The 24,756-nt window shown below is 49.4% G+C and overlaps 1 protein-coding gene across 6 annotated transcripts in view; it reads right to left on the reverse strand.

Moving 5' to 3' along the window:
* Positions 1–1,620: 1,620 nt before the first annotated feature.
* The window catches only part of HDAC8 (histone deacetylase 8), a 36,439-nt gene continuing 13,303 nt past the window's right edge, over positions 1,621–24,756 (reverse strand). For 2 of the 6 annotated variants that reach the window (XM_010567081.1, XM_010567080.1), the window contains 4 exons: positions 21,848–22,020; positions 19,541–19,635; positions 7,394–7,499; positions 1,621–2,107 (listed from right to left, as the gene is read on the reverse strand). In XM_010567081.1, the coding sequence (XP_010565383.1) occupies positions 2,085–2,107; positions 7,394–7,499; positions 19,541–19,635; positions 21,848–22,020 (397 nt within the window). In that variant the 3' untranslated portion in view covers positions 1,621–2,084. Of the gene's footprint in view, positions 2,108–5,312; positions 6,092–6,730; positions 7,578–19,540; positions 19,636–21,847; positions 22,021–24,756 lie in introns of those variants that run through there. The other 4 variants (XM_010567078.1, XM_010567079.1, XM_010567076.1 and 1 more) reach the window with 4 other exon arrangements.

Consider the following 24,756-nt stretch of genomic DNA (forward strand, 5'->3'; position numbering starts at 1 on the left):
TGGGCCCCTCCGTGTCCTCCCCGTTCGGGCTGGGACCCGCCATGTCACCCTATCCAGGCGGGTGCCTCCCACACTTCCCCACCCAGCCTGGACACCCCCAACTGCCCCATGTTCTTTCACCTGCCTCACAACCTCTTGGGTGGGAACCCCCATGCCTCCCCCCATCCAGGCTGGGACACCCTTGTAACTCCTATCCCGGGTGGGGGGCAAGAAGGGAGCTCAGTTGGTGCCAGGGCTGGCGAGGTTGATGTGGGCTGGTGCCTTCAGCTGGCTGGAGGGGGATTTGGGTGTGAGGGGGTCAGCTGAGGGGGCACTGGGGGTACCCCCCGAGCCTTTGTCCCTCCTTTTGCACTTTTCTTGCTTTGCACCGAGCTAAGCTCCAGTTGTCTCTCTGCATTTAGGGCTGTGGACAGAGATGGCGGAGGAGGTGCTTTACCCTGTGCTTCAGTTTCCCCAGCTGTCTGTGGGTGGGCAACCTGCCTGGTTTAGGGTGCCATATCCCTACAGTCCCATGACCGGGTGCAGCTCTCCCTGCACCTCACCTAAACCCCATTTAGTGCCACAGTGTTTGATATTTGGGGGGGTTCCTATTGTTTGTTTTCCCAGTGGTGTTCCTGAAGCAGGTCCCATGGCTTGCAGGGCTGTCTGTGCCTGGTGCGGGGTCAGAGCACATGGGGCCCCAATGTGGGTCGGAGGGGGCAGCCGGCCAGCTTCTCTGCTCTCTCTATCTCACTCTTCTGGCTGAATGATCCCCAGGGCTGACATTTCCCCTGGGCACTGAGAGCCTTTGCTGTGCCAGTGGCAGTGCCAGCCTTCTGCCAGCAGTCACCACACAACGCCGGTCTCCCCCCACCCCACTGCAGCAGGCGCCAGGGGGACACGGCGGGAAGCAGGGAGGGGGTCAGGAGTCACTCCGGGGGACATGGAAGCCACGTCCAGCTGAACTCCCTCCACACTGGATTTCCTGTTGTTTGGATCGGCAGTGAAAAACAAGAGATCACAACAAAGCCAGGCCAGGCTGGGAGCCCCTTCGTCTTGCTATTTATTCCAGCATAATCTAATTAAAGCAACAGGAAATATGCTTTCCCACAGCAACTGGACATCTTTAAAAAGAAACAGCACAAATAAAAGCTCCGTGGGCCAGGTGAAGGAGTGGACAAGGGCAGCAGAGGCCAGGCTCCACAGCCTGAGGCACCGGGATGGATCTACCCCAGATACCTGTGTACCTGTCCCCTTGCTGAGAGGCTGAGTGGCAGTTCTTTTACGGCACTGGGGCATCTGGAGGTTCATCTGAGATCTCTCAGGTCAGGAGTAGCCACCCTGCCCTGTATCTCCCTCGACACTCTGGAGAGCATCCCCAGGGTCTGGCCCCTCAGCACAGGATTTCAGGAGCCCACCCATCGCTCGGGGGGGGGGAGGTATCTGTGCTGCCTTACGTGATGGGGCTGGAAGGGACGGTCACAAATGCAAGTGCAGATCTTTGCTTTCCAGTGCTGGCGGGACCTCTGCTGAACATGTGAAGTGCTGTGGAAAAGAGCACTGGCAAGGCAGGGTGGGCGCAGGAAGAAAGGCAAGGGCTGGAGGAGTATTTCAAATACTTTATTTAAAAAAAAATCCCAGTTAAAAAAACAACAGCTGTGCCTTTCTGTGGGTAAGAGGCACAGCCTGTGGCCCAGGCCCCGGCTGGCCCTCAGTACCACTCCCTGGGTTGGCAGCTCAGAGGCCGTGCTCCTGCCAGCTGGGGAGGGTTCACAGGTCTGAGGAGCCCCTCTCTTAAAAAACATTTAAAACCAGTTGTGAGAATAAACTCTGTGGTGTTAAAACAGGAAAGAGAAAGGAGCAAGGGAGGCTCTGCCAGCACTGGAAGGCTGTGGCTGGAGGGCCCACACTCCTGCCTGGGGACAGCCACAGTGCTCATCGTGTGCAGTGGCAGCTTTTCTTCTTTAAAGAGAAAAAAATCAACCAATCAACAGTAATTTCTTCCAAATTTCCCCCACAGCCACAAATTTCACTAGCTGCTCAAATAAACACGCTGTCTTCCCCACGGGAAATGCTCTTGCGGAAACTTGAGCCTTCCTTCTCCACTAAACAACATGCTTCAGATTCCCTGCAAATAAAAGGAGGCAGAAAAGGGTATTTCCACTGATATTTCAGCCTGATGGAGTGGCCTGGCCAGGGGCAGGGGTGCCACCCCTACACCTGACAGACTGGGCAGTGATACAGGAAACCCAGGCTCAGCTCAGACCCCAGTCCCTGCTGGCCCCTCACTCCCTTCAGAGGCTGCTGCCCTCCTCTGAGCCAGACTTCGGGAACTACCAAAGATCCTGCCACTGCTTCTGCTATGAGTTTCTCCTGCAGGCTGATCGCTGGTTCAGGATTCATGGGCCAGCACCAGAGGGGCCCATGCTCACTCCCTGCTGCCTTGTCCTTCCTCCAGGCTGGATGCATTGCCAAGAGTGCACAGCATAGATCCCTCCCTTCCAGCTCTGAAGCAATGCTGTTCCTCCTTCCCTCCTGGACAGGTCAGGGGGGATATCCCCTCCCTAGGATTAGCCTGTGCTTGGGAATGGACACTCCAGGGTATCCATGGCATTGCATCTCCCACCCACCTCCTCCTACTCTGCTTCTAACACCAATACATCACAACATGCACAGAGAGTGAAAAGGACTTACAAGCCCTGTCTTGCTGCCCCCAGCTTCTCCTGGGGACAGGGACAAGACAGATGGGCAAGGGCATTGAACAAGGCTGGCAGGAGCTGGCAGGGCTGACCCAACCACGTGCCCTGGACTCCAACAGCTTTCAGTCTCCTGCCTGGCTAAAGGACTGTCCCAGCTCCTGAGGACATGCATGGAGATCAGGTGGGGAACCACCTTCCTTTGCCCTCGGGCAAGGCCCAGCCCTGCAGGCAGCTCTGAGAAGAGCACAGCAGCTCTGGCTCAGCCCCAAGGGCCAATGGAGGGAGGCCAGTGCTGCAGGAGCTAGTCCCAAGGACGCTACACACGCTCCTGCCAAAGGCAGACCAGGGTCTCTCGTTAGGCCTGAAATAAAAAGAGTAGCTGGGGCTTTGTGGGACCCTGGGCAAAGCGCCTGGCAGCCAACCCTCAATTCTGGAGCAGTTAAGTGTGCTAAAGAGAGCCTGCAGGCTGGGCTGGCAGTCCCTGTCCTCTCCCTGCTGCTTCCTCACCCACAATTTCCATTTAGACATGGTGGTTCACATCCCAAGCAGATGATAAAGACTTTTTCTGCGTGCCGGGGCATTGGATGCTCTGCACTCACACTTACTGCTTTGCATGGTAGTTGGGGCCACAGTTGCTGGAGCAGGAGGGGATGGAAAGTCCAGCAGCTGCCAGCACAGCCAAGCAGGCAGCAAAGCAATGCTGGGAGGCAACAGTCAAGAGCAGGAGCCATGGCTCTACTGCTGTCAGTCCATCCAGCACCCGGCCCTGCGCCCAGCAGGCCCGTTCCCCCAGGGCTGGCAGTGCCACATCCCCCTGTACAGCCTGGAGTAGGGGCTGCAGTTCTGCCTTGCTCCATCCATCACCGTTTCACTGCCGAGGGGAAAGGACCCTCCTTACCCCACTCGCTCCTGCTTCCTCTGGTACTGCCACTATAAGTGCAGTGGAAAACTCACCGCAGGGAAAACCAGTCTAGTTAAGCTGCAATTGCCTTGGGAGCCCATAAGTCAAGTATCTGTTGGGAACAGGGTTTGTAACTGCCTCATGCCCCAGATAGCACTTTGACAGATGACAATAAAGAGAAAGACTGCTCTTTTGCAGCACGACAAAAAAGAAAACAAAAATCATCATGCATAGGAGAGAAAAGGAGTGGGGGAGCTGTATGTAACAAAGCACAAGCAGTTGTGATCAGGTGGTGGACCAAACGTTCCCAAAGAAGTGTTTCAACAGACCTGCGCTGAAGTCGCCCATCTCCAAAGGATGGGCACAGACCAGTCCTGCAGGTTTCCACCTCCTCCCAGGCAGCGGTCCCTCACACAGGCTTGGGGACAACTGCCTGAATGTGATCCAAGTGAGGTGGTAGTGTGCCATGTTACAAGCCCACTTCAGCAAGCGTAGAGTCTTGCCTTTTATTCATCTCTCTGTAAGACACTAGAAGACATGGCTGTTTTCTGAGTTACTTCCACCGAATCGGAGCACTCCTGTTGTCTCGGGAGCAAAGGATGGGAACTTTGCTCCAGGGCAAAGCACTGTCTCAGAGAAAAGACTTGTGCTAGGGCTATTTTTGTGTTGCAGGGTTCACTCTCTAACTGACAAGCTCCAACCGAACTTGCATGCAGGATGAGGACCTGAGCTCACAGCATAAAAATACAGAACTTGGGACTTTTGATGCAACAAATGGTGATTTAAACTAAAGAGGCAGAAGAAGGTAAAATACCCTATGTCAGTCTTGTAACTCAGGTGATGAGTGTACACATGGGAAGTGGTAGTTCACCAAGGTGTGATAACGCGACTGTCAGCAATTGGGAAGGAAGTCTAGGAGTCAAAACTGGGCTGGGGACTGGAGAGGCTGGGGAAAAACTAGGCTGGGGAACTGAAAAGCGAGCCATGATGCAGGGGAAGGGCTAAATATGTGAGCTCTCCTCTCTTGAATTCAGACACCGTGGTACGAAAGGGAACGAAAACCACGCATCAGAAGCAGCTGGAACATATCCTCTTTGAAAGCATCTGCTTCTCATTCAGCCCTACATAGCCTCCAGGTTGTCCTACATCCAAACATTAACGCCCAGCTCCAGGCAGTCCACTAAGGGGTTTCTCTCTTATTGACAGGGTAATCCCAGCCATGGTACCCTCCTTGCATCCAGGCTGAGACCTGGGCTCACAGCCCTAGCTTCTTCTGTCTAGCTGTAATTAGCTGCCCTCTTCTGTAGGAAGCCTCTGTGGGCACATATGTCTGAAGTTGATGACACCCACAACCACATCCAGCAAGTGTTTAATCTCATCGAATGAATCATAGCATCACAGAAGGTGCTCCAGCCCTCTGATCATCTTCGTGGCCCTCCTCTGGACTCGCTCCAACAGGTCCATGTCCTTCTTATGTTGGGGGCCACAGAGCTGAATGTAGTACTCCAGAGGGGGGTCTCATGAGAGCGGAGTAGAGAGGGAGAATCGCCTCCCTTGACCTGCTGGTCATGCTTCTTTTGATGCAGCCCAGAATACAGTTGGCTTTCTGGGCTGCAAACTCACATTGCTGGGTCATGTTGAGCTTCTTGTCAACCAACAACCCCAAATCCTTCTCCTCAGGGCTGCTCTCAATCCACTCATGCCCAGCCTGTATTTGCGCTTGGGACTGTCCCGACCCACGTGCAAGACCTTGCACTTGGTCTTGTTGAACTTCATGAGGTTCACACGAGCCCACCTCTCAAGCCTGCCAAGGTCCCTCTGAGTGGCAAAACATCAAGTTAACACAAGAAGAATGGGTTCTTCAGATATGTAAGCAGTAAGCAGAAGCCCAGGGAAGACATAGGCCCATTGCTAACAAGGGCAGAGAAACCAATTACTAATAATGTTGACAAGACAGAGGTTCTCAATACCTTCTCTACCTCTGTCTTTACCTGCATAGCTGGACAATGCAAGTGTCCACCCACCAGCAGGGATGGGTGGTCTGTGACCTATTGCAAAAGGTTCCACCCACATAAATCTATGTTAAGAGAAGTGGCTGACATTCTTGCAAGGCCACTGTCTATAATACTTGAAAAGTAATGGAGATCAGGGGATACCCCTGATTACTGGCAGAGGGCAACTGTCACACCCATCTACAAGGAGGGCCCAAAAGAGGATCCAGAAAACTGCAGGCACATTAGTCATACTTCAATCCCTGGGAAAGTCATGGAACGAGTTCTCTTAGAAACTATTACAAACCAAATTAAGCAGGTGACTGGGAAAAGCCAGCATGGATTTACCAAGGACAAATCATGCCAGGCTGATCTGGTCATCTTCTACATCAAAATACCATCTTCTGTCAATGTGGGGAGAGCAATGGATGTTGTTTACTTGGGTTTCAGCAAAGTGTTTGACACTGTTTCCCACAGCCTCCTCCTGGACAAACTGGCAAGACACAGATTGGATGGGCAGTCTGCAAAGCAGGTAGGGAGGGAATTGGCTCACAGGCAACACGCAGAAGGTGGTGATCAATGGTTTTTACTCAGGCCGGCAGCCTGTCACAAGTGTGGTCCCCCAGGGATTGATACTGGGCCCCACACTGTTCAACATCTTCATAAAGGATCTGGATAATGGGATTGAAAGCAACCTCACCAAGTTTGCTGATGACACCAAACTGGGTGCTGAGGTGGACACATCAGAAGGGAGAGCCATCTTACAGACTTGGACAAGCTGGAAGAGTGGGCTAACAAGAACAGCATGAAGTTTAACAATGACACGGGCAAGGTCCCGCACCTGGGACAGAATAACCAAAGATCCCGGTTCAGGCTAGGGTCTGTGTGGCTGGGGAGCAGCCTTGCTGAAAGGAACCTGGGGGTCCTGGGGGAAAGCAAGCTGAACATGATCCAGCAGTGTGCCGCTGCAGCAACGAAGGCAAATTGGATGCTGGGCAGCATCTGCAGGGGCGTTACTAGCAGAGATACAGATGGGATCATCCCACTCTATTCAGTGCTTGTTAGCTGTATCTGGAGTACTATGTCCAGTTCTGGTCCCCACAAATCAAAAAAGACATGGACAAACTGGAGAGGGTCCAAAGGAGGGCCACGAAGATGAGAACCTGCCCTATGAGCAAAGGCTGAGGGAGTTGTGTCTCTTCTCCCTGGAGAAGAGAAGGCTCGGTATCCAGTATTTCTGTACTCGAAGGGCAGCTACAGAGAGGACAGAGGCTCTCTCTTCACAAGGAGCCACATGGAGAGGACAAGGGGCAACAGGTATGAGCTGCACCAGGAGAGGTTTCACCTTGTTACAAGAAAGAAATTTCTTACAGTGCGAACAATCAGTCACTGGAACAACCTCCCCAGGGACGTGGTAGAGTCCCCATTGCTAGAGTTTTTCAAGATGCGACTGGAAAGGGTGCTAGATAATCTCATCTAGGCTCCCTTTCCCATGAAAGGTTGGACCAGATGATCTTTGAGGTCCCTTACAACCTGGGCTGTTCTATGATTCTAATAAGGACGAGGCCCCATGCTCCTCTGCCCAGCCAGAGGAAAGGCAATGGCAACTTTCGCTAACAGGGACCCACAGCTCTCAGCTGATGTGCTACTAAGACTGAGAATCCCAAGTGAAGCAGGAAACAAATGACATTGTACACAATGAGCAGTCAAGTGAATGTGGTTCACCTTTCTAGTCAGTGAGAAAGACTCCAATGAGCTTTCCTGAAGTCCTCTCTAAAAAGACCTGTAAGCCTGAAGCAGGAGTGCTGGCTTGGACAACTCACCTTTGATAGAGTTAAGAATTTCTTGAATTCTCTGTGGCTCATTGCGGTCTGGTCTGCAGCTCGGTGTGATCTCCAGCACATAATCAGGACCGTACTCTGTGAAGAACTGCAGGGAAGAGGAGAGGAGAGTCAGAAGAGAGGTCTCTGGCTGGCTGAGGCTGGAGGGAGGGCATCCCACGGGTACCCCTTTGTAAAAAGGCAAAAACATTTTCTCCATCTGAGGGGCACATGTAGCTTAACTACATTAAAGAGGTGCTTCTGCTGTGTCTGTGCCCACCTGAAGTATGCAACCACTACCAATTTAAGGGCTTGGGAAGCAGAGCTCAGTTGTGCAGCCAAAAGCAGTCAAATATCTATCCCGATGCTTTATTTGAGAAAGCTGTTGACACTCATTTTACACATGGTTACCTTCAAACCTGAGATTTTTATGAACAAAATTCAAGTGCTGCCTATCAGATATCCTTCCTCTCAGCTCCCTGCCCCACCTTGCAGAGTGCTGCATTGACATGACTGTGAAACACCCAGAAGGAGAAAAATCAGTGTGCTTCAAGGTTAATAATGTGTCTTTCCTGGCTGAGTACTACAACAGCGTGCAGCCAAGCCTGAATGAGAATATCTGCAGCATGTGGGCTCTTCACGATAAAGTAGAATCACAAATTATTGCCAGCAGTTTTATTTCACAAGCACGCAGCACTGAGAAAAGAAGTAGACACACCAGGGTTAAAAATTCCGCAGTGAAGTTGCGATTGGTCCTGTTGCTAGCCCTGGAGAGCTTTACTCCGTGGAGAGTCCAGACTTTGTACCAAAGATAGGGAAATTCACAGCATTACAGTCTCCCCAGTGATTAATGACGCACAGGGCTGGGGTTTTCTTTAAGGGTGAGATTGGAGGTGGCAGATCTGGCAACCTAAGACCGACATCTCTGCACTAGCAGGGGCAATGAGGGCTTCTCCAGGAAGACCTCAACATGCCAGTACTGATAAGGAAAATGAAGTGTCCCCTGAATGCTGCAGGTTACAGTTCAGCATTTGAAAGCAAACCTGAAATCATGCTGGGCTTACTAGCCTGTGAATCACAGTGTTAAGGAGCTGCCTGCTCTGTAAGTACATGCGCTATTCACACAGAATGGACAAGGCAGCTGGGTCAGGGCAGGCAACATGCTGCCTCCCTGACTTTTTTGTGGGCCAACACAATATTCCACTGAAAACAGAGTAAAAGGCAGATTTTGACAGCTGCACCAGCTCATTTGTGCAGTGGTCAGTCACTGCAGACCCAGCCAGCTGATTGAAAAAATGGAAAAATCTTTTCTTTTTAGTGAGTCAGGGTTTTGATCTATGCTTTCAATGCTGTGCAAATGAGATCCCATCTGTCCCCCAAACCAACATGGGGCAGCAGGAAACTGCAGTACATTGTGGTGGCTCTTAGCTCATTAAAACATTACCATGACTGTTCAGATCAGAGATGGACTCAGGGCTAGCCTGAATGGGACCCTTCCTAGCTGTATCGCGCAGCATGGGAGCACATGCTTAGCTAACTAGCAGGCTAGCCCTCCTTCTTCCAAGCTTCTCCATGGCCAGCCCAAGGACCGATGTATATTTTTCAAGCAGACTATTTTCACAGTTTTCTTAAGTAAACTCCTTTATAGCTAAACATTTTCCTTTCTTCACCTCTGCCCAGAGATTGCTTTGGAAAGCCCCTGCTGAAATATTGACACAAGAGGAGAACACTGACATTTCTCCTGCTTAGAAAGACTGAAAATAGCCACAGCAGAAGAAGCCAACATGTTTTGGGAAGTCCTCACTGACAGCTGGTGTCTCTAGTCTGGTTTGAGTTTGCTCTTGTAGTCTGAACAGGAGACAGCTACTCCCAGAGCACACAGGCTCCACTGGCAAGGCCCGCTGACTCCACAAATCAAGTAACCTGGCTCATTTGCAGGAAAAAAGGAAATACACAGAAAATCTTGACTGCAGCATCCGTGGAAAAGCACATGGAAAATGCACACCTCTCAGTAACTGGTCTTGGCTGCACAACCTGATGGTTACACAGGCAGTGGCACAGCGGACTTTGTACCTGGGCCTAGCACATCCAACCTGGGACACAAGGCACAATTAATCCTGATGAAGGCATGATTTTGCACTTCCTCATGTTCTCATTTCTGTGGCATCAAGTGAAACAGCGCACCAATACAGTTTCATGCAACTGCATTTCAAAGCCTACATTAAAGGGCAAAAATACCTCAACTTTTGCACTGATATGGTTTATGGCAGTTGAGAAGCTTTTGGTATTAACTGACTAATATCCTGTAGAGCAGCTCTATGTGCTGAGCCACTCAGTATGGGTTGCAGAGCGCAGTCACGCAGAAGAGCTTGGGGCCAGCTGTGTTTTACACCATCCACCAGAAAGCAGGTCAGCAGGGCAAGCCTGGTAAATCTTGAACTGGCTTATCCAAGAGTACTGATGCAGGTGCTCTGAAGCAAACAGCTGCAGCTGTTCAAAACATTCCTACCCCTCTACCGCAGGTTCCTGTGCAGGTGGCAGAAGAAAATACATGTCCAGTCACCCCAGGTCACAGACTGAGACACAAGGGCTGAGACACAAACCGGCAGGGCACAGGGGCAGTGGCAGGAGCCCCTGCCCACTTCTGCTGCCTTGCACTGGCGGTAGGACAGCCAGGCAGGTAAGGACAGGACCACCTCTTGTTGCTGCAGCTAGAGGTGCTTCTTGTCTCTGAGGAAACACTAACAAAAGAAATTCTTTCAACCACTCATCAATTGACAAAAACAACAAGCAGCACCTGAGAATCCACTGAGGTTTGACCACTGCAGGGACCCAGAGAGGCAAATCCACCAAAACAAACCAGTAACTTCCATTTTGTCTTTGAGGTGAGAGGCTTAAACCCTAATATTTCCAAAGATAGTACAAAAGAACCATTTGTACAAGCACTTTGTATCCACTCTCTTGCAGTCTGGAGGGGATTCAAGAGGTGGTTTTCAGTGCTGCAGAAAAGACTCATTCTGTTTCTTCCCCTCTCAGAACAAGGAGGATGTTGCAAGCAAGCAAGCTCATGCTTCAGCAACAACAAAATGCCTGCACTACTCACTCATCCATTTTTTTGTAGCAGGTGAAAATATATCTTTTTTATCTCTGAAAAAAACCTGTCATTTTCAGGGATGAAAAAAAAACATGTTGAGAACCAAGACTCACAAGGTAAGCTAAAAATCCTCCCCTTAATCAGCAGCTCACCCAGAAACTCACAACTGCTCCCTTTTAAAACTCAGGCATGCCAAAACTGAGAATCACAAATGTCCAATGCACAATGCTAAAGCCCTGAGCAGGCCAAAAGGAGCTCAAGTTTAAACCAGAGGGAGGCATACCTGGGACTGCTAATGTCTGCCCTCCCATCAGTGGGGTGTCCCAGAGAAAGGAGCAGTGCCAAGTGTAGTAGCATGACTGCCGAGTGCTTTGGTGGTCTGAAAGAGGGTGGGAGTAATGGTTCAGGAGATGGGAATGTGGAATGACTGCAGGGAAAGAAGTGTTGGAGGAAGAAAAGAGTAGGCATGGAGGCCAGGAAAAAGGATGAGAAATAGAGAAAGAAAAAGGCAAAGAGGAGAGGAAAAAAAGGCTAAAACAATAATGTTCTTAAAGGGGAAGGATATTTTCTACTGAATAATGCCAGATCTGACAAGTACTACGCCAATAGCAAAAAAATTAGGCATCTTATAAAAGTCTAAATTCTGTCCCTGACTTTAGTAGAAACAGTTCATTGGTGGACACTGCTGCAGGGGGACCATGACCCACTGCGCCATCAGCACTGGATGTTCAAAGAAATTCTATGTTGGTCCTTCCAGACATCCTAAGACTATTTAAACACCATTACACTGCTGCTCAGTCAAATGCTTTTTGGATCTCAAGACCACAGCTGTCTTGTTTTCAAGCCCTTCTCTACAAACTCTAGAACAAAAAAGAACAACCAAAAGACCTCCATGTTTCTGAATACCGACTTTCATAGTAACTTGATTCCAAGACCTGGAGCTGTAAAGAACATTCCCAAACCCCTCAATGCTGGAAGAGAAGCAAAATGCTGAATATAACTGGGTAGAATTTGGCCCGTCATCACTGAAAAAGCATGCCAAACCTGGCTGATGGAGAGAAATACATCCAGAGCAGTACAATCTAGCCACTTCACAGCAAGGTGCTTCAGCAATGATCTGTCCTGGGTCACGCACTCTCACGAGTTTCCTTCAGGAGGCGAGCAGAGCCCTGGGGTTGTACAGCAGGAAAACAGTGCCTGGACTGCCTTCAAGCTGCTCACAGTCAGGAATTCTGCACTGATCTCAAAAAGCTGACTGGTCTGACAGCTCAGTTTCCAGGTTTCATGTTAATCAGAATGGGAATTCCTATTTAAAGCAAAGAAAACACAAAATCAGGAAGTACCAACCTTTGTTTCTGTGTGCAGGCGCTGATAAGCTATTAAACCATTAGTGGTTCTTTGCCAGAAGCAGCAGAAAAAACCCTGGGAATCTGACAAAAAGACAACAGCCCTGTGTGCGCACAAATACATACGTACACATACACAGAAAGCACATGCTGTTTCCCCTTCAGATTATCTCATAGCTGTGTAAATATTTCATACTCACTAGCCTCCAAACCAATTCTCCTCCTTCATGACTTTTCCCCCTGCCAAATCTGCTTCCATCAGTTTACCTTAAACATGCCAACCCATCCCAATAGCACAACCCAGACAGCCTGGAGCATCTCGTGGGAAGATTATAGAGGGTAAAATACACTGATGAGAAGGACTCTAAAAATACACAAAACCAGTCAGCTGTAGCTTCTCTGGGAGTTTCTGTTAGCAATCTCTGCAGGATTAATGCAAGATGAGGACATCTCATTCTTAATCACAGAGAAACAGGCTGCCCCACAAAGTGCTAGCCTGGAACTGGCACTAGCAGCAAGGTGAGGAACTTCGTTACCTTCCACTAGTTCCATCTAAGGGTTAAAAAAAAGCCTTCTCTAAATGCAATGACTCATGGAGTGAGAAAAGGGAACAGAAGAATTCCCATGAAAGTGAAGTGTCACATATTGAATACATAGTAAGGCACTCCTTCCCCTGAAAATCTGAGGTCCATAAGGTTTAAACTAACTTGTCAAGTCAAAAATCCAGGTGCGAACATCACACGGCAATGTAGCTTGTCCAGGCTCTGGAATAAGGCAACGGCAAAGCACTGCCTGGCATCTGACTGCTTTCTGTCATGCTCTGATGCAAGATGAGCCTGCTAGAAAAGATGGAAAGTGTATTTTAAGTTCAGTAAATGGCAGAGCAAGTTGGGCTACGTCTCCCAAGGATGGTATACAAGTATTATTCCAAACCATGTCCTCCAAAAGCTGTATTTGCCATCAACCATCTTACTGTCTTCTGCTCTGACAACTGTCACCAGCAAAGACTTGTCTCCCAGATAGCTTCGTTGCAAAGCAGAGCCATGAAGAGAAGCCAGAGAGCAAAAGGCCCTCAATGACTTTGGATGTCAACTCCCAGGCTGGCTCATCCCTTCTACAGGAAGCTTGCAAAGAGCTGTTTGACTTAACAGACTCAGGTCCCCTCACAGAAAGCACAGGAGTGCAAGAGCAGCAAGTAGCTTCGAGAGCGCTCAGTGGGCCAGCATGTGCCTTCACATCTGTACCCAAGGCAGGTGGTAGAGACACTGCACTGAACTGCACACCCTGCCTGCATCCCTCAGCAAACCTGTCCAGTGGCTGGGAACCTTTTCCCTTGGCAAAGGTGGAGAATGGAAGTGTCATCCTGTGTCCAAGCCCACCACAAGGCAACAGCCCATCTTATGGATGCAGTGGGATAAAGCTTGCTTTTGTTAACACAACGCTCTCCTGGTTCACTCTGTGGCTTTTAAACAGAGCAAAGTCTTGACATGCCCCTCTCCATGCTTCAGAGGAAGCAAGAGGAGACACCGCCATCCCCACATCCAAGCTGAAACGCAGCTGGGCAGGAGGAGGGCCCCAGGCACACTGCACAACACATGGACACCCTTGAGGGAAGGCAGAGGACACCTGCATGCGGGGCACTGAATTGCTTGATGGAGTCTGCCTTCTCCGCATAGCCACCCACCAAACACCTGGACAAGCACTCTCATGGCATCTCAGAGTTTAAGAGCCCCAAACCAAAACTCCACCATTCTCACCTGGACGTTAAGTGTGTGGCGCAATGTGCTGCCACACTCATATGCAGCTCTTCATCGTAAAGGGGCTAGCAAGTGGTGGTGCAAGAAGCCAGTTTTTTTTGCCCTTAAACAGCATAGAGGTCTCAAGAAGCCAGGCCTGAGATTTTTCTACCCATCAGCATCTGCATATAGGGAGCTGCATCAGCACAGTCTTGCTGTGCTCTCTGCAGTGACCTCTCTCCAGACCTCAGGCACCAGCATTTCTTGTAGCTGCCTTATTAGAGAGGCATCTGCCTCTGCTAAGGACCTCTGTGCAGCTGCCGTTGGACACGGATATTTTGGACTGTTCTTCCAGGCTTCCAGGAGAGACTGGTACCTGTATGTACCTTGCAGATTTAATCAGAACAGTGCTCCTGAGAAGCAGGAGGTTCCCAGCCCTGGAGGAACACTCTTTCCTGGGGGAGGAGCACAACATGATCCAGTACAAGCTGCCACACGCCGGCCTTAAGACAGGGCTTGCACATCCACTCAAGGGTGAGAGGCTAGTAGATCTCAAACTCCTGCTCTTGTGCATGACAAAGCCCATGCCATCCCTCATCGGAAGACAGAGCAATGTGCTGAACAGCTGAACCACAGGAAGCCCCAACATGGGGGCTACACAGGCACCTGGCAGGGACTCTCCCATAAGTTTCATCAACCAACTGGGATTCCCATGTCAAGGGCAATAAGTTCACCAGGCATAGATTAATACACACAAAGGCTGAGACATAACAGAGGTGGAGACTGGAGCTGCTAAGACAAGAGTTGGGAAGAAGACACACACTGGCTCTCACGTGCTCAGGTTGCACATGCCCTCTGCAAAGGAGCAAGTAACAGCATTTTCCCAGCTGGACCCTCCTGGTCCCAAGCTCTAACCATCACATCCAACACAAAGACCTCTTCACAGCTTCACTGGTTTATCAGCCCTGGCTATTAATTTCCCCCGACAAGGAAAAAGATCCAGCTGGCGATGTTTTCAGTTGACTGTTCATACTCCATGAGCGACAAGACCTTGGAGGACCATGGAAACAAGGAAGAGTTATTGGTTTGAGTAAAGCAGCCACCAGGCTGCAGCCTCAGTTGAAAGCCCACAAGAGCAGGATCAGGCAGTTTGGTCTGCGTGGAGAGGAGCCAGCCTGGGGACAGCATCCAGATTAAAAGGCAACATTAGCTGCAGTGAAGACAAGCCTAAAACTGCTCAGTCTGCCATGGCTTCTGATCTCAAGGAAAACAGGACAAACAACAAGAAGGGCGTCAGCTTCACTGCAGATAGCCTGCAGCTGTCCGACTGCAGCAAGGTTCCTGCCTCCTGCGCATAGCAGTGTTGCCATGTTAAAAGGAACCGCATTTACTTAAGTACCCAAATCTAGACCGGATCAAGAGGGAATTTTGTAGCTGGGCTTCACCAGAGCTTTCCACTCTGGGAAAACAATTTTTCTCCTCTCCAAGCCAGGGTGGTCTTTAGAAACCATGTCAAAGAAGGTGTTTATTGCTGCTGTTATCTTATTACAGAGCCATTCTGTCAGACACCCTCAGCCAAACATGGGACCAAGTAACCACAAACTGTTGCATTTGTCTCTATGTCAGAGACAGAGTAACAGCAACCCCAAATCCAACTTTCTTCTTTTCTGAGAGACATTCAGGCAGTGACCGAAACCACTGTCAAGCAACCAAGTACAAATCAGCTGGAGAAATCACTCCTAGGTTTGCTGCACATCTGCACTGCTTACCGTTTTATTTCAAAGCATGAAAAAGACTTAAGCTTTAAATCCAAAGATGCAGATTCCAATGAGAATGAAAGACAGCCCGAAAGGCTTTACCAAGGAAGAAAGGATGGGAAGAACCAAATTTTACACTGCAAGAAGAGCTGCTGGAGTCTCCAGCTGGGAGGTCTAAGCCCTGAGGGTTGGGTAAGAACAGCCTGGTGGCACTGGGGATACTGGGACAAAACCAAACTGAGGGAACCAGCTAGAAAATCTGAGTATTTCCTGCAATGGAAATCTTTTTGAAAGTGGAAATTTTCTTAAAGGAAGTGGTGGAAACCCAACTGCTTCCATTATCTCAAACCAGATAAAGCCCTTGAGCATAAACAAAAGGGAACATTCCTGTATTGGGTGCCAGTTTACTTTGAAAGGGGGATTTTGATATCTAAAAGTAATTATTTTTTTCCATGTCCAGTTTTCAGGAGCCAGGCAATTTTCTAATTAATTTATTTTTTAAAATTAAAGTCCTGGTAACTGTTACTAGCCCAGCATACCTGCTCATAGGTATCTTTTAGTGTCCTCTCACACAGAAAAACCCCACCACATTTTCTCCACGCAGTAAGACTTACACACTATAATACACAGGCTAGAGGGGCAACAGGCAGGGATAACCATGACTCCCTGACTGTTGAAGAGTATCTAGAAGACAGAAAACTCGGATGACGCAAACGGAGACTGCTGCACGCACGTGAATTCTATCCATTACAGGGATACAGACCTTTGCATCACCTGAAATCCTGGTGCTACAGACACTGGACCTGTCATCCTCATTCAACGAGGTGGATGAACTTGCTCCAGGTAACTTAAGCTGAGGTGGCAGAGCGGGCTCTCAGGTGTAATGCCCCTGCCTCATGGTAGGCAGGATTTTAATGAAGAACAGTGAGATTAAAGCCCCTATCTTTAGTGTTACCCCATGGAAGGTGCATATTGGATCACTTCTTGGCATAAAACCAGAGGCTCAGCCAATTCAGCCCTGTCAGGTACCAGATGGAGAGCAAGGAATTACAGAAACCAAAAGGACAGCCCCAAACGCACCACCCTGGAAAAGCAGCTACCCCCTTTCCTGCGTGCACTCGGCAAGTCCCGTAAAGCACGCTGTGCACAGCCAGTCGTTAGCCTTGCACTCTTCTTTTTGCCCAGGGTCTCACTTGACTAGGACAGGTTTGGAGCAGTGCTGAACACCCACAGCTGCCCCCAGGACCAGCTTAAACATGTAAGTATCATAATAATGCTGAACCTTCTCACAAACCAAGCCTTACATGTTACCAACAGGACAAATACAGAGACTGCAGGAAACTTCTTGGCCATACATCACAGAAAACTGGAGGGCACCCTGAGAAACTCTGTGTTCACACTGTTGTTTATACTCGTCCCCCTGCATCTGCTATCGGCTACTGTGGCAGAGAGGAGACAGACAGATTGACAGCTTCCTGGACAATACTGCTCACTTGACATGGTGAAGGAGGTACCACCCTCCAGACTGCACATTCCTGTGCTATTTAAGACCATCACAACACGTCACGTGAGCAAAGCCCAGTGTCCAGGCCAAGGGAGAAAGAGAAACACTTGCAGTGGACTTAACCATAAGACAACTCTTTCTTGCAGTGCATGGGAAAAAAATTTCAGATGCACAGTTTGGGAAGAAAGCTCTTGTGGGCTGGGAAGGGGAAACAGCTTTTGCTACAGAGGGCTCAACTCCACTTCCCAATTCTCTTCAGCTCTACAGAATAGCTCCTGCCTTTTGGGAACCATCATTTGCCGGGCCAGGCACCCAGCTCAACACCAGCTGAGCAGCCAGCAGACACTGGAACATGCCCCAGTGCACAGGCAAGAAACAACAGGGCTTAATTTACAATCAAGGCTTTGTGACAGCTTTTCCCTGCTGCCCGCCTCCCCCCCACCCCCCCTCCTCAAAGGAAAAACTGTCCCATTCCCTGCCCCAAGCGCCTCACATCCCCTCAGAAAGGCCGGGCCTCCTGTTCACTCACTTCTGGGAGCAGTGGCGGCAGTTGGTGGAGTGGGGCGGAGGTTGTTCAGCAGGTACAAAGTGCTTTTTGTTCCCTCTACAGGGTTGAGCTGCTGCTTCTCCTGCTTCCAACCCTCCTGGGGTCCCTGGGACAAGGGGCAGGGGCAGTTTAGGAATGTGACTGTGTTCAGTTTGTGGCATCTGAGCAGGGCCACAGCTTGCCTCTTTGATCCCTGGCCACGAAAAGCGCATAAAAGATTGAATTAAAGAATGAAGACCTTTACAAACTGGCCTACGAGGACTCTGTCTGTCCCAGGACCTCCTCCCACAGTAGCAGTGCCCTGTATTATCACCACCCCCTATGCTGGTCACTGGCCAGTAGTCCCTTTCATTTAGCTGCCAACACCTCCCTCCCCAATACATCGTGCTCAAAAAGCACCCTGCAAGCATCACTCCAGGGCCCCAACACCAAACGTGCCGCAGGCTCACTGCTGCCTAGCTATACGCAGTCATTATCTCACGCAAAACACTTGATTCCTGCAAGCACAGCCAGAGCACACAATCACATAGAGACAACATCTCCCTAGCTGGGTGCAAAACAGAGCAACATTTATCTCCTCTCCAGTAAATAACCTTCAGGAGAGCAGCGGGCGGCAGCCAGAAGGCCGGGGCTGAGAGCACACTGCTCTGCCTGATGAGCCAGGGCCCATCAGGCCACCTCGCTCACATCACACACGAGGATGGTCTGCTCCCTTGGCCTTCCTAATTTGTAAATCCCACAAAAATTACACCTTACAAAAGGTCTCAACATTGTTTATGAGCCTGGTGTAATAATTCTCCTATAGGTGCCCAAGTGGGAACAGCAGCACTTGGTGACTGCATCATCCAAAGCTGCCCACGTTTCTCCTCCTGCTTCAGCTCATTCCTCTTCAAGTGCTGCCGCACCGCTCCAAGAGACAGGCTGGGCTGATCTCCAGGAACAGGTTCCTCCAGGGTGAACCCTGAGCAGCTCCTCTCGTCGCCAGAAACAAAACCACAAGCACCGTTTCACTGCAAGGGGAACCCAGACAGGCTGGCCACTGGCAGCACCACAACTCACAGCCAGCTCAGTCCTGCAGCCCAAGCACTGGCTAGCCCAGGACGGGATACAAATTCCTTTGAGAAGGAGTAGCCAGAGCACACAGGGCCCCACTGTGCACCTTGTGACATCCTGCGATCAACTCATTCCCACACTGCTCTTACCCTTCAGGGCACTCGGTGCAGGAATCATTAACACTACAAATAAACTGTTCAGAGCAACAACAAACAGGCAAAACCTAACCACCGGCAGCCGTTAATTTCTACAGAGGGACTCACCCTTTTCACTTCCCACATATATGAAAGATTAAAACCTGCTTCTGCAGAAACCTGGTTAAAGGATCATATTTAAGCATGACACCCCTCAAAAAGCATCTTGTATCTGTAATCACCAGTTTCTATAATGATGAATTTCCAGTTTCAATACACGCAAACACTTACTTCCTCATGCATACTGGTCCGTGTGATCCTTAGACAAAGGCAAAACTGTAATTCTCCTCTGTGGTCACTCTAGGCTTGAACTGCTTTGCCCATGGAGTTTTGTTTCTGTAGGGTCAATAACACTGATCTGCAGTTTGAGACCTATTACGAACCTATAGTTATTCCACCCAAATTCAGTCTAGACTGTGTCCCTCCAACCAGCTGTCCAGCCCTGCTGAAGACTTTAAAAGCATCAGCACTGGAACTGAGAGCTCATATGCGATCATGAACAGCGCCTCATAGCCCACTGCAAGACTGCTGGTCAGAAAAGCTTCAAAGTTGCACCTGGTATTTTCTGTAAGTCAATGAAAGCAGGACTAAAATTTAAAGCCTTGAGAAAGGCCTAGTTCTTTCCTGGCAAAAGTGTGCGCACATCCTAAAGAGCTCTTTGAGCAAACAGGTGACTCCCCCTCCCCATCCTCTCTGTAATTATCTGAGACTGGAGTCTATTGGTGCCTGAGATCCCTTGCAAAAAGATGCGGACAGCCTCAGGTTTTGGGAACAAGCACCCACTATGCTGCTAGGACAGTGCATTATTGTTACAGAAGCATATCAACAAAACAGTATTGAGCAGCAAGGATGCCGTTTGGATTAGGTAGAATGACTCAGCTCTCGTGCCAGGAGAAGGGAGGGTTTGTCAAAGCTTTACCTCGTGATCGGGAATCTCGGAGCACAGCGTTCTCCCAAGGATGACCCCAGTCAAGTATGTCCAGCAGCGAGCTGTGTTGGCAAGGTTGTAGCCTCCTGTCTCCAGCAAGAATTGTAATTTTGGAGGGGGAAGAGTGGGGAAAGGGAAGACAGAGGGAGAGATTTTAGTGGAAAGAACAGATCACAGAGGCAACACGCACAGTTTACATGAATTCAGCTTACTTCATCCATTCAAGCTGTGCCCCAAAACCGCATTTTGCACCTGCTGGCTACACGAGGCTAGGTCCAAATGACACTGTATGCAAGGGCAGACCTCCCAAACTGAACCCCAGTTACACCCAGCATGGCACAGGCCAGGCTCCTCCAGCCACCATCTCAGACCCAGCATGAGGCCCCAGCCCCATGCACTGGGCTCTCTCCTGGCAACAAGGAGGGCTGTTCAGAGGTAACAGAGAGAGAAGCGCAAGGGCAGCAGCAGAGATGGGGGATTCCTAGTTTTTAATGCCAGCCTTCGACCCATAAAGCATAATACACATGCCCAGCCATTCACTGGTGAGCTCTTCAGCACTGTCATGTTTGAGAGGACAAATATGAAGCTCATTAGTACAACTTGCAACTGCTTTAGAAGCAAATGAGGTTTCATAGTCAGTATGGTAATGGTCATCTCTATGGTAACAGTTCACGAGCCTACAGGGAGAAACCTTAGCTGAAAGCAATCCTGCAAGAAACTCAGAAGACTTCTTTCCAGCAAAGATGACTACAATAGTAAGAGAGAAAACCACTTTAAAAACAGAGAGAGACACCATATTCTTCAATGTTCCCTTCTCTTTGTGTTGGTCGTTGTTTTTTTGTTGGTTTGTGTTTTTTTACCCCCTCAAGTATTGACTTGTCCCCCAATTTCCACTTCAAATGCTTCCACAAGCTGCAGTGGTACAACACTCCTTTGGTACTTTCACAAGTGACAAATAGCTGTCCCTCATTTTTTGACAGAAGTTTTGGGGTTTCTTTTTGCCTTAAAGCTGCCATCCCCAGCATACCCAGACATGCCACAGCAGGACTGAACACTCATAACCTCTCCAAATCAAAGTGCATTAGGCACATCAAATTTTAGGCTTAACATGCTATACCTGATCTCCCCCATCTCGAAAAGGACAACAGCTAGAGCTGATATGGCTCCAGGCACAGAGCTGGGGGGCTCCCCTTGGCACATAGTGGCTTTTATTGTTCTGAAACACTCTGTTGCATAAAGCCTGTCCTGTGTTCTCCCTGCTAGACAAGTGGCTGGTTATGCAGCATGGCAGAGCTAAGTCAACCTTAGCTTTCGCTGCCTATCAGAGCCCTGTTGTACCATGGAGGGAGCCAGTCCTTTTCCCAAGCCCCTGCTTGAACCCTGTCCTGGTTTCAGCTGGGATGTAGTTAATTGTCTTCCTAGTAGCTGGTACAGTGCTATGTTTTGAGTTCAGTATGTGACGAATGTTGATAACACTGATGTTTTCAGTTATTGCTCAGTAGCGTTTAGACTATAGTCAAGGATTTTTCAGCTTCTCATGCCCAGCCAGGGCACCTGACCCAAACTGGCCAATGGTGTATTCCATACCATGGGACGTCCCATCTAGTTTAGGAACTGGGAAGTGGGGGGGCAGGGATTCGCCGCTCGGGGACTGGCTGGGTGTCGGTCAGTGGGTGGTGAGCAATTGCCCTGCGCATCATTTGTACATTTCAATCCTTTTATTACTACTGTTGTCATTTTATTAGTGTTATCATTATCATTATTAGTTTCTTCTTTTCTGTTCTATTAAATCGTTCGTATCTCAACCCAAGAGTTTTACTTCTTTTCCTGATTTTCTCCCCCATCCCACTGGATGGGGGGGGAGTGAGTGAGCGGCTGCGTGGTGCTTAGTTGCTGGCTGGGGTTAAACCACGACAAACCCACACAAAATCATTCATTGCCAGATGCCCAAGGTAGGTTTGGGAACACAGCGCTCACTTTTAAAGAGAAGCGCTGAAGGGTTGATCAGCAGAGATGAGAATCAGAGGTGCCATTGAGAAGCCAGGGTCAGTTCATAGGGGAGAGCCAAGTTGCCGTTAACTCAAGACCTTAGGATCAGGATTGAGACTTGTACCTGTCGGTATCAAGGATTTCAGTTCTATGTGAAAACAGTACTGCGCCACAGAGTGCCCTCCTGACACTGCCCAGCAGTCACTCTGCTAAACTCCAGCCAGTGCTGAGCCCAAGGGCACACTCGTGGAAGGGTTGCAGGAGGACAAATCCGTTTCCTTGTGAACAGCAGGACATGAGTGCACTCACCTCCTCCCAGGATGAGAGTTGCTAGCTGCCACTGCAGGACATACTTCAGGCACTTGCCCACTCCCTCAGGTGTCATGTTGAAAGAGCACATGGGATCTCCGGCGATGGTGTCTGCCCCCAGCTGCAGCACAACTGCATCTGGGTTGAATGCGGCGTACACCTCCTTCAGCACACTGTGGAGAGAAGGAGCGGTGGGGGTTACCGCAAACACAGCTCAGAGGGATGCTGGTGGCATGGCCCTGGTCCCTCAGATCCACTGATGCCTCTCAAGGTTCCTGTGTTCTCTGTTCCCACCCCCCTCATACCAGTTACGCTCTCTCTGCTCCCAGTTAGCCTTCTGCCTCCGCTCCTCTCCTGCAGTAACTTTAGCTCTCAAAGTGCTCATCACAAGGCTGATAAAGGTAAAAGCATCACAGAACCCAGGGGAGGGGGATCTAGTCCTGATCAGCTTAGTGGTAGCATCAAACCACACGTTTCCACTGGCCGCCCTGAATGGAAGGCTGCAAGCCAAATCCAGGGGCTTTTCTCCCCTGTAAAAGTCACAGTGAAGAGCAGGGTCTGGCAAAACAACAATCCTAAATTCTCAGACACCTCTCACCAGGACAGGACAGGATGAACTGAGGAAGGCTCTGTCTAGGTTCTTGCTCTCCTCTCTCCCATATGGCTCTTGAGGCAGAAATACATTTCCCCTGGCTCTAGCGGATGCTGGGGTGCAGCAGGGCCAGTGTCCTGGAGATAGTTTATTAGAAGTATTCTCTCTTGCAGATGGCAACTGGGCATGTCAGACATTTGGCTTTGCTCCAGATTTTTAGTATTACAAACACCACAAAGGGAATAATCCTGTTCCCAGCACTATGGTCCAAAGCCCCAAATACAAGGCAAATAATGGAGAAAACCATGTTCCTTTCACAACAGTGTTTTTATTTTGCTGAAGTAGAAACAGATGCGAACCCTGGAATAAATGCTTTTGCCTTGGTTAAGAGAACCTAAGAGTCACCAGTTCTTATTTGATATGCAATTAGAAACCACTGCAGTGCCAAACAAGAGAGCTGCTTCCCTGTGACAAAGAGCTTGCATTTACCAATACTCACCCCAAGAAACTTAGCCAGTCACTGCACCCAGACAAGGAAACCCACTGAGCTCGGTGGGGTCTGCCAAGGCAGATGCCTGCAGAGCTGAGGCCATCAGCTCTACAAGCACCACAAATTCACTACTGGATTATAGGCACCACTGTGAAAAAACTCAACTGGTGATGAGAAAAACTCTGGGAAAAAACTCACCACCCCACCCCCCGAGACCAAATATGTGAGGATTTCCATTCAATATGCATATTCACCGCGGGTATGGCAGCTCAGTCTGAACGTGCCGAGAGCCTGGTCCCAGCACCCCAGGTGCCCAGCAGGGCCAGGTAGCCAACAGGTACTCACACCACTGTCCTGGTTTCAGCTGGCATAGAGTTAATTGTCTTCCTAGTAGCTGGTATAGTGCTATGTTTTGAGTTCAGTATGAGAAGAATGTTGATAACACACTGGTGTTTTCAGTTGTTGCTAAGTAATGTTTAGTCTAAAGTCAAGGATTTTTCAGCTTTTCATGCCCAGCCAGCAAGAAGGCTGGAGGGGCACAAGAAGTTGGGAGGGGACACAGCCAGGACAGCTGACCCAAACTGGCCAAAGGGATATCCCATACCATGTGATGTCACACCCAGTATATAAACTGGGGGAAGTGGGGCTGGGTGGAATCGCTGCTACAGAACAAACTGGGCATGGGTCAGCAGGTGGTGAGCAAGTGCATTGTGCATCACTTGTACATTCCAATCCTTTTATTATTACTATTGTCATTTTATTGTTATTATTATAATTATTAGTTTCTTCTTTTCTGTTCTGTTAAACTGTTCTTACCTCAACCCACAAGTTTTACTTTTTCTTTTTCCAATTCTCTCCCCCATCCCACTGGGGGTGGGGGGAGTGAACAGCTGCATGGTGCTTAGTTGCTGGCTGGGGTTAAACCATGACACCACTCATGTTTTGACAGCTACCAGGCCATGTTGTCCACACAGTCCCACCAAGCTAAGCAAACTGAGGCAGATGATGAAAATCACAGTGCCAAGGAAAGAGCAGTCAAATTGGCATAAGCTTCCTTCTTGAAGTGGACCCAAAGTCAGCCTCTTTTCTGCAGATGTCAAGGAGGGGACGGATAAGAGGGGCTTCCACCTCCGCCCAAGGCCCACGTTGTACTACCCTTCCTTGGAGTAAGGAGGACTAAACTGTCTTTCATCCAACACTGTAGGGCTTCTTGACGCTGCTGCTGGTAAGGGCTTTCTTTGCCTGCACTCAGACCTCTGAAAGCACATCTAGCTCCTGTGAGCTGTCTCTGGGTCCCTCTTCTCCCATCTCCCTCAGACATGGTCCTCTATTTTGCTAGACAAGCAGCTGCCACTGGCCAGTTCAAACAGCTCACTTTTTCCCTAGGAAGCTTTACATTCCTCACGGATCCACCAGAAACAGGCAGACGCATGTGAAATAACATCAACAGAGGAAGGTTTACCTCTCGCTAGCAAAGACTGGGGGTGCCCTGCCCTCTCACCAATCTCACTGTGCAAGGACAGCCACTTCCATCAAAATGCAATCACTATCACAAGTCCTTCTACTATTTTCCCACTGAAACTTACTTCAGGCCAAGGATTCCTACTACTTCTCAGCAAGGTCTCCCAGCGAGGATGGAGAAGAGTCTTTTAGCCCATCCCTGCAGGTTTTTGCTGGCTGCATGAGGAGTTTTAAACAAAGTTCACTCTCTCCCAGGGCTTTTAATTTTCAAAGCACATTGCAGACATTACCCAAATTATAAACATCTCCTTAACATGACAGCACTTGTCTGTAGCTGCTGGGATCTCTGTTAAGGCATAAGGGTAG

Source organism: Haliaeetus leucocephalus, unplaced genomic scaffold, assembly GCF_000737465.1.
Source record: "Haliaeetus leucocephalus isolate CR32 unplaced genomic scaffold, Haliaeetus_leucocephalus-4.0 Scaffold226, whole genome shotgun sequence".
Taxonomy (NCBI): domain Eukaryota; kingdom Metazoa; phylum Chordata; class Aves; order Accipitriformes; family Accipitridae; genus Haliaeetus; species Haliaeetus leucocephalus.